Here is a 13,744-nt window from a genome sequence, read left to right as displayed (position 1 = left end):
TCCGTCCGTCCTTCCGTCCGTCCGTCCGTCCTTCCGTCCGTCCTTCCGTCCGTCCTTCCGTCCGTCCTTCCGTCCGTCCGTCCGTCCTTCCGTCCGTCCTTCCGTCCGTCCTTCCGTCCGTCCTTCCGTCCGTCCTTCCGTGCTTCCGTCCGTCCTTCCGTCCGTCCTTCCGTCCGTCCTTCCGTCCGTCCTTCCGTCCGTCCTTCCGTCCGTCCTTCCGTCCGTCCTTCCGTCCGTCCTTCCGTCCGTCCTTCCGTCCGTCCTTCCGTCCGTCCTTCCGTCCGTCCTTCCGTCCGTCCTTCCGTCCGTCCTTCCGTCCGTCCTTCCGTCCGTCCTTCCGTCCGTCCTTCCGTCCGTCCTTCCGTCCGTCCTTCCGTCCGTCCTTCCGTCCGTCCTTCCGTCCGTCCTTCCGTCCTTCCGTCCGTCCTTCCGTCCGCCCTTCCGTCCGTCCTTCCGTCCGTCCTTCCGTCCGTCCTTCCGTCCGTCCTTCCGTCCGTCCTTCCGTCCGTCCTTCCGTCCGTCCTTCCGTCCGTCCTTCCGTCCGTCCTTCCGTCCGTCCTTCCGTCCGTCCGTCCTTCCGTCCGTCCGTCCTTCCGTCCGTCCGTCCTTCCGTCCGTCCGTCCTTCCGTCCGTCCTTCCGTCCGTCCTTCCGTCCGTCCTTCCGTCCGTCCTTCCGTCCGTCCGTCCGTCCTTCCGTCCGTCCTTCCGTCCGTCCTTCCGTCCGTCCTTCCGTCCGTCCTTCCGTCCGTCCTTCCGTCCGTCCTTCCGTCCGTCCTTCCGTCCGTCCTTCCGTCCGTCCTTCCGTCCGTCCTTCCGTCCGTCCTTCCGTCCGTCCTTCCGTCCGTCCTTCCGTCCGTCCTTCCGTCCGTCCTTCCGTCCGTCCTTCCGTCCGTCCTTCCGTCCGTCCTTCCGTCCGTCCTTCCGTCCGTCCTTCCGTCCGTCCTTCCGTCCGTCCTTCCGTCCGTCCTTCCGTCCGTCCTTCCGTCCGTCCTTCCGTCCGTCCTTCCGTCCGTCCTTCCGTCCTTCCGTCCGTCCTTCCGTCCTTCCGTCCGTCCTTCCGTCCTTCCGTCCGTCCTTCCGTCCGTCCTTCCGTCCGTCCTTCCGTCCTTCCTTCCGTCCTTCCGTCCGTCCTTCCTTCCGTCCGTCCTTCCGTCCGTCCTTCCGTCCGTCCTTCCGTCCGTCCCTCCGTCCGTCCTTCCGTCCGTCCTTCCGTCCGTCCTTCCGTCCGTCCTTCCGTCCGTCCTTCCGTCCGTCCTTCCGTCCGTCCTTCCGTCCGTCCTTCCGTCCGTCCTTCCGTCCGTCCTTCCGTCCGTCCTTCCGTCCGTCCTTCCGTCCGTCCTTCCGTCCGTCCTTCCGTCCGTCCGTCCTTCCGTCCTTCCGTCCGTCCTTCCGTCCTTCCGTCCGTCCTTCCGTCCGTCCTTCCGTCCGTCCTTCCGTCCGTCCTTCCGTCCGTCCTTCCGTCCGTCCTTCCGTCCGTCCTTCCGTCCGTCCTTCCGTCCGTCCTTCCGTCCGTCCTTCCGTCCTTCCGTCCGTCCTTCCGTCCGTCCTTCCGTCCGTCCTTCCGTCCGTCCTTCCGTCCGTCCCTCCGTCCGTCCTTCCGTCCGTCCTTCCGTCCGTCCTTCCGTCCGTCCTTCCGTCCGTCCTTCCGTCCGTCCTTCCGTCCGTCCTTCCGTCCGTCCTTCCGTCCGTCCTTCCGTCCGTCCTTCCGTCCGTCCTTCCGTCCGTCCTTCCGTCCGTCCTTCCGTCCGTCCTTCCGTCCGTCCTTCCGTCCGTCCTTCCGTCCGTCCTTCCGTCCGTCCTTCCTTCCGTCCGTCCTTCCGTCCGTCCTTCCGTCCGTCCGTCCTTCCGTCCGTCCTTCCGTCCGTCCTTCCGTCCGTCCTTCCGTCCGTCCTTCCGTCCGTCCTTCCGTCCGTCCTTCCGTCCGTCCTTCCGTCCGTCCGTCCTTCCGTCCGTCCTTCCGTCCGTCCTTCCGTCCGTCCTTCCGTCCGTCCTTCCGTCCGTCCTTCCGTCCGTCCTTCCGTCAGTCCTTCCGTCCGTCTTTTTTTTTCCGATTTGGCTGAAATGTTTTGTAATGACAACTGTGCTAAGTATGGTCCAAATAGGTCTTTAACCTGATATAGATCCCATATAAATTGATCTCTTGATTTGACTTCTTGAGTCCTTACAAGCTGCAATTGTTGTCCTATTTGGCTGAAAATTTGTATGCTGTGTTCTGTTGCGACTTTCAACAACTGTGCCAAATACAGTCCAAATTAGTCTATAACCTGATGTAGTTCTCAAGTAAATCAGTCTCTTGATCATCCTTGTTCGGTTCCTAGAAGCTTTAACTTTTGCTAGTTTGACAGAAGTTAGGTAGGTGAAATAAAATTTTGTCCTTCAAAAATTTTTCAGCACAATAAATGGTGGTGGGTTCCTAAGATTCAGCCCGGCCGAACTTAGTTCTCTTTTAATCATTTTGATATAAAACTATACTGTTAGAGTTCCCTTTACAAACATAATTTGCCATCCAGACTTTCAATTATTCCAAGGGATTCTATACACGCCAACCACAGGCATCACCGAAATCGGAGTGATTTTACTTGTTTTGTATTCTATGATTTTAAAAGGCTTTTTACAAACTTTTTACCCTTCATAGCATCTTGTGCTCTAATGAATACCATTCGGAAGTAACTATTTATAGTAAATTGGATCAAATGTGGAACCTTGTATTCACTAGGTTGAGTTTTTTCCACTTTGTTCTTCATGGCAGTGTAGAACATATAACAGCAGATGCTGTTTCAAGGATATTTTGTTGCTGTTGTGCGGTAGTGGTGATGGTGGTGTTGACGGCAGTAGTCTTTCTCTACCACTTGAAAAAATGTATTAACTGCAATTTCATACATAAGACTAGCAATTTGTACTCACTCACATGTGCAGGGTGGATGTGTACATAGATACATACATATGTAAAAGTCATATTGTCAATGGCAGTGCCATCATGTGTTCTTGTTATTGTTTTTGACAAAGAACACAACAAAATATGGAAGACACCGTCAACATGAACTAGTTACAAGAAAAGCCGAGCACCAGAAGATGTAAGAGAAGAAGCTAAAGCAGAACAAGTTGAAAGGATGTCTACAACAATAATGTCGTTAAATGACAATTTCATTCAAGGTTGTTTTTTTTTCGTCTTACATTCCATTCTTACATTTTAGACTTCTATGGTATATACCATCTTCTCTACCCTTTCTGTTCCTACTACCCCTTTATACGCCTTGGGATATTTGTGTCCATATCACTTGGTTGCTTGGTAGAATGTGAGAAGATGTCATCACATCACTCTCGAGTTGTGTCATTACACAGCCACTTGATCGGTTTACTTTCGACACGAAATGACACGACTCGACAACACGTGAAGAACGAGAATGAGCCCTTTAACGAGGCACCAACAATGCTGACTGCACACGAGTTGTTGTTGTTTTTGCCTATGAAGGAATGTTTTTTTGTGTTTGCTTCGTTTCGAGATGTTATTTCGCATTGCATTGTGTTGCTTGAAAGTTACTGGGGCAACCTTTAGCAACGAACCTTTTTGTCAAATGTTGTCATATCTACGCTTATGTACATGGGGGAAAGTGACTTGCCACAAGCTTGTTGTTCAATTTTAAAATAGCATTAAGGAATGCAGTACTACAGTGGTTGAAATGAAGGGAAAATAGAAAAAAAAATCAAGCACAAATGAATTGAGTACGAACAGGCGCAATCTAATTTGCCATACAAAAGTGGGAGTACTAAAATGTCATTCATTCTGCTTCCGCCCCCATAAACCCCATTCTGCAACTTTCAAAAAACCCTAGATTTCGAAGTTGTGTGCACCGATTCAAGCGAATCGTTATTCACACCTATAGCCAGAAGACTGCCATCAATAAACTTGGTTTACCAGAAGATTTGGGGTGGACGCATTCCATGTTAAGGATGTGGGCTACGAACGAAGATAGGGTCGGTAAGATGACGAAAATCCTATCGGGTGATCCGGAACTTGAAAAGCGAAGGAAGTACAAAGGAGGTCAGTAAAGCTTTCGGTATCATAACGAGACATATAGGACTTACTTATGCAAAATCGGTGCAGCAAGTGATATCATGTGTAGGGCATGAGTGGACAAAAGCAAAAGTGGACTGATAGGCACAATAGGTATTAGAGATTAGAAAACGATTCAATTCAATTTTTCAATTCAATGTTCTTTATTTCATATAACGTTACAAAAATTATTTCAATCTGCAGTATAATAATACTATATTAATAAAGAATGTCACAGCGTGGTTTATGTATAAACCGTCTGCTGGAAGAATGAGTATAATAATTAGAAAACGAATATCGTATTAAATTTTGGGTCCGAGTACCCAGCCGCCGCCCCAACCCCAAAACTCCTTTACACATCCTATCAATATAGGACTGAAATGAAAAGTATTAGGCAGTAGATTACAAATTTGGCATAAAAAATTAGGCCCAAGTAATAGAGCGTCGACCCCCTTCCAAATACGCCCAAATGGGCATATTAGCCGACCATGGCTATATGGGACTCAAATTAAAGGTATATGGGAGTAGATTATGAATATGATATTAAAATTTGTGTTCAAGTCTAGATGGTGCTTTTCCGCCCTAAAATATGTCAAATAGGTTAGTTGACCCATTATGACAATATTGGACTCAAATGAAAGATATTTGAGAGATTGGGATTTGGGACACGCCATAAAGCACATCTTAAATGAACTTCATTTCTGAATATGACAATATGGGGCTCAAATCAACGGTATTTGGGAGTAAAGAACGAATTTGATATCTATTTTCAGGGCAAAGTGCCGGTGCCCGCCCCAGCCCCAAACGGTTCATATTTACCGACCATGACAATATGGGGCTCACATTTAAGGGATTTGCGAGTGGAGCACGAATTTGATATCCATATTTGAGTCGAAATGTCTAAGGTGCCATGCCTCCTCTAAAAAGCAATTTTCAAAAACACCAGATCTCGGACACTGGTAATGTGATTCGTTCAACATTTGTTTGCCTCTCACTGTCACCGTTTTGTTATTGGTGACTATTGTAAGGGTCAGTTGTATCGGGGGTCGCACAAAACCCGACTAATGGATATACAAACCAATCACGACAATATAAAGCTCAAACAAAAGTCTCTGCAACGAATTTGGTATCCAGTTGCAGAGCCATGTGTTTGAGGAGCCGCCCCACCCCAAAATACCTCCCTATGATGTAAAAGCTTTTTAGGGTGGGAATGGATCGATTTTCGGGATATTGATACTAATTTTTGGGACAAAGACCCTGGGGTCCACCCCACCCTCAAACAGAACTTATTTACCGATCATGCCATTATTGGGCTCAAATCAAATGTATTTGAAAGTGGAACATGAATCTTAGATTTACTTTAAGGGCCAAGTGTCTGTGACGGTAGTATAGGACTCAATAGAAATGCATTTAGCAGTAGACTGAAAATTTGCCCATGAACCAAGCAGGGTCAAACTTCTTACACATCAACGATAAATCAAACTCAATGATAAAGGACCTTTTTTATGGCCGAGTTCGAACGGAGTGCCGCAGTGCGACACATCTTTGGGGAGGATTTTGTACATGATCATGCATGGCATGGTAACACGCAAATGTCGCCAGCATAAAGAGGGGATAATCACCGCCTAAAATTTTGTCCTATGTCCTCGCCAGGATTCAAAGAGAGCAAGAGTTCAGTCTCATAGGCTACAGTGGCACTAATTCGAATCCACATTTAGGGCGAAGCGTGTCCTCTATAAAAAGATTTTAGAGAGTTAAAGACTTTGGCCGGGGTCGAGATTGTTTTCTCGACTCGGACTCCGCAGCCCTGGTTGTATGTCTGTCAGCCTGTGTGTTTGTCTATCGTATGTCAGTCTTTTTGTTCTACTTTGTCTGTACGAATTTTAATTTTTCGTCCCTGTTTTTATGTCATATTTGGCCTATATTCTGGTGTTTAAAAATACTTACTAAAGAATATTCCAAGAAAATAATTTTTTTTCTCTTGGATGAGAATATACCTTTATATGGCAGTACTACCCAAAATAACCTACTTTCATATGCTTTAAAAATGCAAAAAAAAAAACTTTTTCAACTTTTTCAATCCCATTGTGTGTGTGTGTGTGCTATGAAAATCCAACATTGACATCCAGAGTCCTTAATGAGATTAAAAAAACCAAAGAATGAAACAAAATAAAATCCTTTTGATTTCATTTTCTTTTGCACTGGTCTGAGTCGCATGATGGCTTTTGAAAAGAAGACTTAAACATTTTCAATTTTAGTTTATTATCCCATTAGAGGCATACTAATAACATTAACATTTTGCATACTTAAGGCCGCTCAGTTTTCCTTTTTTTGTGTGCGTGCTGCAAAAGATTTTTAAGACCTTAATGCAGTTGCAGAAACCAATTACAAAATTTTCCATGAATTTGTGGTCCAAATGTAAATGTAGCCATTCGGCATACAAGTGCTGCAGATTATGTCGGTGCTGCGTCACAATTTTATTGCAATTGCCATGGCGCACATTTAAGCGATTCAGTCTGGAAAAACGATATCCTTAGTTGTTCAAGTTCTGGCGCTTTAAGTGGCCACCAATTACGTGTGACGTTGTCGGTAATAACACAGAAAATGAGGCAAACTTATGGGAGAAGTGAAATGAGCTTTCACAGGCTACCTCTACCTCTGTACTGCTCCACCCTCTCCATCTTACCAAGGGAGACAAGTATTATTAATAACCTCAAATGAAATCAAAAAGGCAGCCAAGAGCATTCTCAGCTACCCCATTCGTAGAGAAAGTTGGGTCGTTGAATTGTAGTGGTGACAAGCCCAAATGTTGGTGGCATTGTCTGCCGTAAGGGGAAAGTAACTACTTCGTGTGTGTTTGGGGGAAGAGGCAGTGGGAAACGATTCATGGGTTTGGTATTGCCCTTGCAAATGGTCATTAGAAAAGAATGTTGTCTTTGATGTGGCTAACGAAGCATTTCGAATTTATGCAGTGTAGTGGTGGTGATGGTAAATGACAGAGTAGAAAAGAGAGAGAGAGATAGAGAGTAAGACAGAGAAGTGTAGAGTTAAATGGGGCTTTGGTGGGAAGCAAGCAAATTAAACTACTTTCTAGCGACTTATTATGGCTCACTTAAAATGAGTGAATGCCATAGCTTAGAAGTGGGGAAATAAAATTTAAGAAGATTGTGGAATTTTGTGAAGAATAATAGGTGTCCTTTATTTAAATGGCTGTTGACTAATGTGACTTAGAATGGCCACGCAAATTAACTATTAAAAGCTACACCGCAAAAAAATGTTGCAACACTAAATGAAATATTGATGATAATGTTGAGATATAAAGCAAAGTTGTTAATTTATACACAGCCATAGTTTGTAAACTTTGGAGAGTACGTTTATATTTCAGAACAATTATAATTTTTAATTATTGCATAGCAGACATGTTATTCCCAAGGCAAAGACATTCACTTGCGTTTATAAACTCCTTGTACTCCTTACAAAATTGTTCTATACTCTTTGGATATATGAAAAATGACTGAAGGTCATATTCTACTCAACGACACTGACCATATATTTTGATAATTCTTTTTTAATTGCCTTTTTAGTTTTTATTACATTATTGCTGTGATTATATCTTGGGCGGTAATTCAGAACACCGAGTGGGTAATTTCTAATAATGTTGGTTTAATGAAAACCATTTGAAAAGAAATTGCCTTTTATGTACTCAAATAATGACACCATTTAGCGTTCTTCGAAACTATGAAGTCTTACTAAAGAAGATGGCATGGAATTTTTCTTTGCATACTCTTATACGAGAAACAAAATTTAAGAAAACAAGTAAAATCGTACGGCCGGACCGAATCTTGGGAACCCACCACCATGGATTCTGTTAAAAATTTATACAAAATAAATTTAGTTGAAGGACATAATTTATTCTACATATCAAATTTCTATCAAACCAGCAAAAAATAAAACTTCTGCGAACGGAACAAGGATGACCGGTTTATATGGGAGCTATATCAGGTTATAAATAGAATGATTTGGAATGTATTTGGCAAAGTTGTTGGAAGTAGTAAGAGAACATCGCATGCTCAATTTCAGCCAAATCGGACAACAATTTGCGGCTTGTAAGGGATCAAGAAGTCAAATCGGGAGATCGATTCATATGAGAGCTATATCAGGTTATAGACCGATTTGGATCGTACTTAGCATATTTCTTGAAATCCGTAATAGAATACTATATGCAAAATTTGAGGCTTCTAGGGGCTCAAGAGGTCAAATCCAGTGATCGGTTTATATAGGGGCTATAACGAAATCTGAACCGATATGGCTCATTTGCAATCCCCAATGACCTACTTCAATAGGAAGTATCTGGGCAAAATTTCAAGCGGTTAACTTTACGAATTCGACCGCTATCGTGATTTCAACAGATGGACGGACAGACGGTCATGGCTAGATCGACTAAGAATGTCGCGACGATCCAGAGTATATATACCTTATGGGGTCGCAGATCAATATTTCAAGGTGTTATAAATGGAATGACTACATAAATATGCCTCCATCTGATGATGGTGGGTATAAAAATTAACCTGATATAGCTGCCATATAAACTGATCTTGAATCTTGACTTCTTGAGCTACTAGAGGGCGCAATTCTTATCTGATTTGGCCGAAATTTTGTGCGACGGCTTCTCCCATGACCTTTACTAAACGTGTCAAATATGGTCTGAATCGGTTTATGGTCTGATACAGCTCCCCTATAGACCGATTTCCCCATTTTGTTTGTTAAGCCCCTAAATTGCGCAATTCTTATTCGATTTGGCTGCAATTTTACACAATGACTTTTACTATGGTCTCCAGCATTCAAATCAGTTATGGTCCGAATCTGACTAGAACTTGATATAGCTCCAATAGTATATCAATTCTTTTCTTATATCCTTTGTTAGCCTAAAAAGAGATACCGGGAGAAGAATTCGACAAATGCGATCCATGTTGTAAGGTATATAAGATTCGGCCCGGCCGAATATAGGACGCTTTTACTTGTTTCCCTTCGCCTTTATTGGTTTTGCTAATTTGCTTAGATATTATGATATGTTATTAAATGTCTTTAAAGATTGAATAACTTTTCAACATTCTCTCACTGCTCGTTTTATGTTAATTATAAGTTAAATGCGTGTTGCGGACAATAAAGCACCACAAACAAAAAAAAAATCGGATTCTCTTTTGTTTTACAAATGTTTGACTATTTCTCTTTAGCATCGCACATTAGCATGGTAATTTTCATAAAATTTACATATACTACCGGCGCTTAATTATTCTTTGACATTTATGCAAAAGGTACTTCAATAGAGAGAAAAAATTTACCTCATCATCGTAATTATCCTGTTCGGGCATGTCGTCTGTGTGTTTTCTAAAATATGGCGGGGTATGGCCGTATGGGGTATGCCGGCACTCTTAAGGTGAGATTTTAATTTGCAAACGCAACAAAAAGCAAAAAACACCAGCAAATGCTTAATGCAAAATGCTTGGCTTGCAATTACGTAGTCGTAGTGCTTGTTGTGGTGGTCTTAGACAGAATTTGCATATGCTGGTTGTAGTGTTGAAGTCTGTTTTCTGTTGTTGTTGTTGTAGTGTTTTGCCCCAGCGACTAGGGCAGGGTGGGGCTTTTAGGTATCGCTGGCGTGTTTTATTTTAATTTCCGTTTCTATTCCACATTAAACAACACCAGAAACAAGGGCTTGGTTCTCTTATTGCCTTCGCCTTCGTCTTTGCAATTGCTGCTGCTGCTGTTGTTGTTGTTGTCTTGCTTGTTGTGCGAGACCTTGTCCTTGCAACCTTTTTTTACTTTCAGTGTTAAGTATCTTCACCGTCAGTCAGTCGCGTACTGTGTATTCGTTTTAAGTTCTTTAAATTTTCCACTTTGATGAACTTTGTAAATTTGCCCTAAAAACTTGAAATTCTTTAACAGTTGTCTACATTTCTCTTTGCAAGCACACACACGCACAGATTCGTGACGTTTTGTTGGTTATTGTTGGTCACAGATGTTGTTGGCAGTAGTTATGCCGTTGTTGTTGTTAAGTTTTTGGGGATTATTTCACTTGTTATTGTTTTTGTTGGTGCTTGGATAATCGTGGGTGTTGTCAGCATCAGCATCATCATCATCGTTATAAGTGTTTGTTACTCTTCTCCTTCTTCTCTTCATTGGCCGCTTGACATTGGATTGTCAAAGTAATCATACGATGAGCAATTCAACGCATACATTCATCACAGCATTAGCATTTAATCTCTATGGCTGAGGATGAGAGCGATTCTCTGCAGAGGAGAGTAAGAGATGCTCCCCCCAAAACATGAATTGCATATAAAGCGCTGTATATGCTCACACCACTGATGTTGATGTTGAGTGGCTTGTTTAAGGATAGTTTTTGTGTGTTTTCGGCAACCTTGACTTGTTTCTCTTTTGTAATGGAAAGTTTTTGTTGTTTCCTTTGCAGTTTCATGCAATTGCAATTAGCGCTGTTTTTTTACTCTTCCAACATCAGTCTCTAATGTCTGTTTAGTTTGATTTTTTTTTTTTGTTCAATATAAACTTAATGCCTTTCTTGCTTGTTGTTGGTTATTACCCTAGAATGATTTTTTTATGTTTTGTGTTGTGATTGTTGGATTTTTTTGCGTTCCTTTAATTTTTGCGCCTCAATGTTTGTTTTATGTCTGTTTCATGGAATTCAGCGGCATTTTCTGTTTTTTCATTGAGTTGGGTCTTAACAGCAGAGCGGCGTGTCGCTTCTAATGATGCATTCATTTGGTTGAGGCTGCCTTTGTTTTGTTTGTGTTTTATGATCCTTTTATGGTCATTATGGTTGGCGTTCACAGCTAAAGCAAAGAAAATGAATGGGGAAAAAGATAAATTAATACTCAGAGTTGTTCAAGGAATCGGCCAGAGAGGCCTTAGAGATGGGAGGCAAACATCTTTTAATCGCCCTGGCCCTTAGGCACAATGGGAGCCAATTTCTTTTGTACATGTGTGTGTGTGTTTTTTATTTGAAGGAGAGAGTGTATTAAGTAGCTTTGTTGGTGTTTGTTTTTCTGATTGTTAACAATTTTGGTGGTCTAGTGTTAAGGCAGGATTTTGTATGGATTTTTGTTAGTGGCCCTTATGGAACGGCATACGGAGTGGTGTTTTTTAGGGCCATTTTCACTTGGCCTTTTAGTGTTAGTGTTTTACTCTTTGTGTTATTGTTGTTGGTGAGGATTTCCCAGCATGGTGTGAACATTTGTTTAGTCTTTGCGTGTGTGTAATTAGTTTTTCTTTTTTTTTGGTTATTGTTGATGGTTTTTGTTCTGTTTCATTTTGTTTCGGTTTTTGGTTTTTTGAGGCCTGATTGTAAGTGTGTTGGTGTGTGCTTTTTGTTTGGTATGTTTTGCGCCTGATGTATTTTGGTGGTTATTACAATTGGTGGTGTAGTTGTGTTGGTGTTTTAGTGACTGTTAGCAATTTGAGTTATTTTTGTTTGTAGTTACTGTTGTTGTTGTTTTTTCGGTTTAGGGGGTCAATCCTATACATATACATATACACAGAGATATTTGGGTTTTTCTAGCGTGTCTAGTGGGTAAGGTCAAGATGTTTAGGGTAAAATATTTACATTGTGATTATTATTTACATCCTTTCTGTTTAAATTGTATAACAGGCATGCAATTTAATCACACTCAATTATTATATACATTGAAATAAACAATTTACATACAATACAACAACGGTAGACAAAGATATACAAATTATTAAAGAGCGAAAAAATTATGTGTCATATCATAATATTCATTAGCGCCAAAATTCTGCAAAGTGTAACAACAATATTGACTCAAGTTAAGTTTGCAATAAATCTTGGAAATACATATTTTTTAATTTTAACGAAAATTACAAAATTTATCAGCTGATATTTCGATTTTTCAAATATTTAGTTTTCTTAAAAAATTTATTAAAACTTAAAATTTTTGTATTACTGTCGATTTTAGAAATTTGTAGCAAATTTTAATTTTTACAAAAAGTAGAAAATTTTATTTTTCAAAATTGAATTTCCAAAAAAAAAATATCTACAATTCTAAGCATTTCCTTTTTTGGAAATTCAATTTTTAAAAATTTTTTAAAAAAAAACTTTCTAATTTTTGTAAAAATTTAAATTTGCTATACATTTTAAAAATAGACAAAAATTAAAAATATTAAATTTAAAAAAATTAAAAAAAAAATTCAAATAAAACCATCAAAAAGGAATTGAGTTCGGACGGGCCGAACTTTGGATACCCACCACTTCGGGTATATATGTAAACCAGATTTGTCATAATCCGGTGTTAAATACATAATTTATGCCCCCATAGCAGCTTTATCGAAATGTGGTCCCATTTGGAGCAAATTCCTCACGGATATTGAGTGGTCTAACAGGTACAAGTCATTCTTCAATTTTGTAGAACATAATATTGGTCTATTTTGTAGCCATATCCGAACATAGACCGATCTAAACCATATACGACACGGATGTCGAAAAGACTAACATAAGTCACTGTATCATTTCAGCGAAATAGGATTATAATTGTGTAATTTATGGGGCAAGACTTTATATAGAGAGATCGGTCTATATGGCAGGTATATCCAAATCTGAACCGATCTGGGCCAAATTGAGGAGGGCTGTCGAGGGGCCTAGCACAACTCACTGTCCCAAATTTCGGCGATATCGGACAATAAATGCTCCTTTTATGGGATCAAAACCTTAAATCGAGAGATCAGTCTATATGGCAGCTATATCCAAACCTGAACCGATCTGAGCCAAATTGAAGAAGTATGTCGACTGGTGTAACACAACTCACTGTCCCAATTTTCAGCAAAATCGGATTATAAATGTGGCTTTTATGAGCCTAAGAATCTAAATCGGCGGATCGGTCTATATGGGGACTATATCACCTCGATCGAATAGCTTTTATAAAAGTGATAAGTTTTTTCCGTGAAAGGGGTCGAGAAATGGGACCGGTCCCTATCACCAGTGGACATATCACCAGTAGAAGTAGGGAAGTTAGAAGGCATTTAGTTCCGCCGGGTTGAACTTTGGATACCCACTATCCGTTGAAAATGCACCATTTATGAGCCTGTAGCAGCTATATCTAAATATGGCCCAATCTAGGACAAAACCCAGCATGGACGTTAAGTGTGTAATGCACCTGACTGTTTCACTGTGGGCTTCACTAGGGCTTCTATAGACCTTAGACCATAAATTGGGTGATCGGTGTATATGGGGGCTATATCAAGACATTGTCCGATCTAGAGCATATTCAATTCTATGTGGGGGCTATATCAAGATATTTTCCGATCTAGATCATATTCAACACTAATGTCGAGAGTCTTAAGACAACTCACTGTGACAAATATCTGCAAAATCGGGTAAAAATGGGGCTCCTATGGGGCTGGGATAATAAAACGCGAGATCTGTCTATAGGGGGGCTATATCAAGACATTGTTCGATCTAGACGATTTTCGATTCCAAAGGCAAGACTTCTAAGACGACTCACTGTGCCAAATTTCAGCGATATCGGCTAATAAATGAGGCTTCTATAGACCTTAGACAATAAATTGGGTGATTGGTGTATATGATCAATCAATATCATATACACCGAGATAAGATGCTGACCGATCTAGAGCGTATTTAATCAAAAGCCCCAAGATAATTCA

At 41.4% G+C, this 13,744-nt stretch overlaps 1 protein-coding gene across 2 annotated transcripts in view; it reads right to left on the bottom strand.

The window, feature by feature from the left end:
- Positions 1-13,744, bottom strand: part of LOC106083296 (inactive dipeptidyl peptidase 10) — a 161,484-nt gene that overhangs the window by 50,195 nt on the left and 97,545 nt on the right. The window contains exon 2 of one of the 2 annotated variants that reach the window (XM_013246262.2): positions 9,397-10,902. The exons of the other annotated variant lie outside the window; for it this stretch is intronic. Within the exon in view, the coding sequence (XP_013101716.2) occupies positions 9,397-9,426 (30 nt within the window). The 5' untranslated portion in view covers positions 9,427-10,902. The remainder of the gene's footprint in view (positions 1-9,396; positions 10,903-13,744) is intronic. 2 annotated transcript variants of the gene reach the window in all.

The sequence above is a fragment of the Stomoxys calcitrans genome, chromosome 3, assembly GCF_963082655.1.
Source record: "Stomoxys calcitrans chromosome 3, idStoCalc2.1, whole genome shotgun sequence".
Classification (NCBI taxonomy): Eukaryota; Metazoa; Arthropoda; class Insecta; order Diptera; family Muscidae; genus Stomoxys; species Stomoxys calcitrans.
This window is presented reverse-complemented; position numbering and strand designations above follow the sequence as displayed.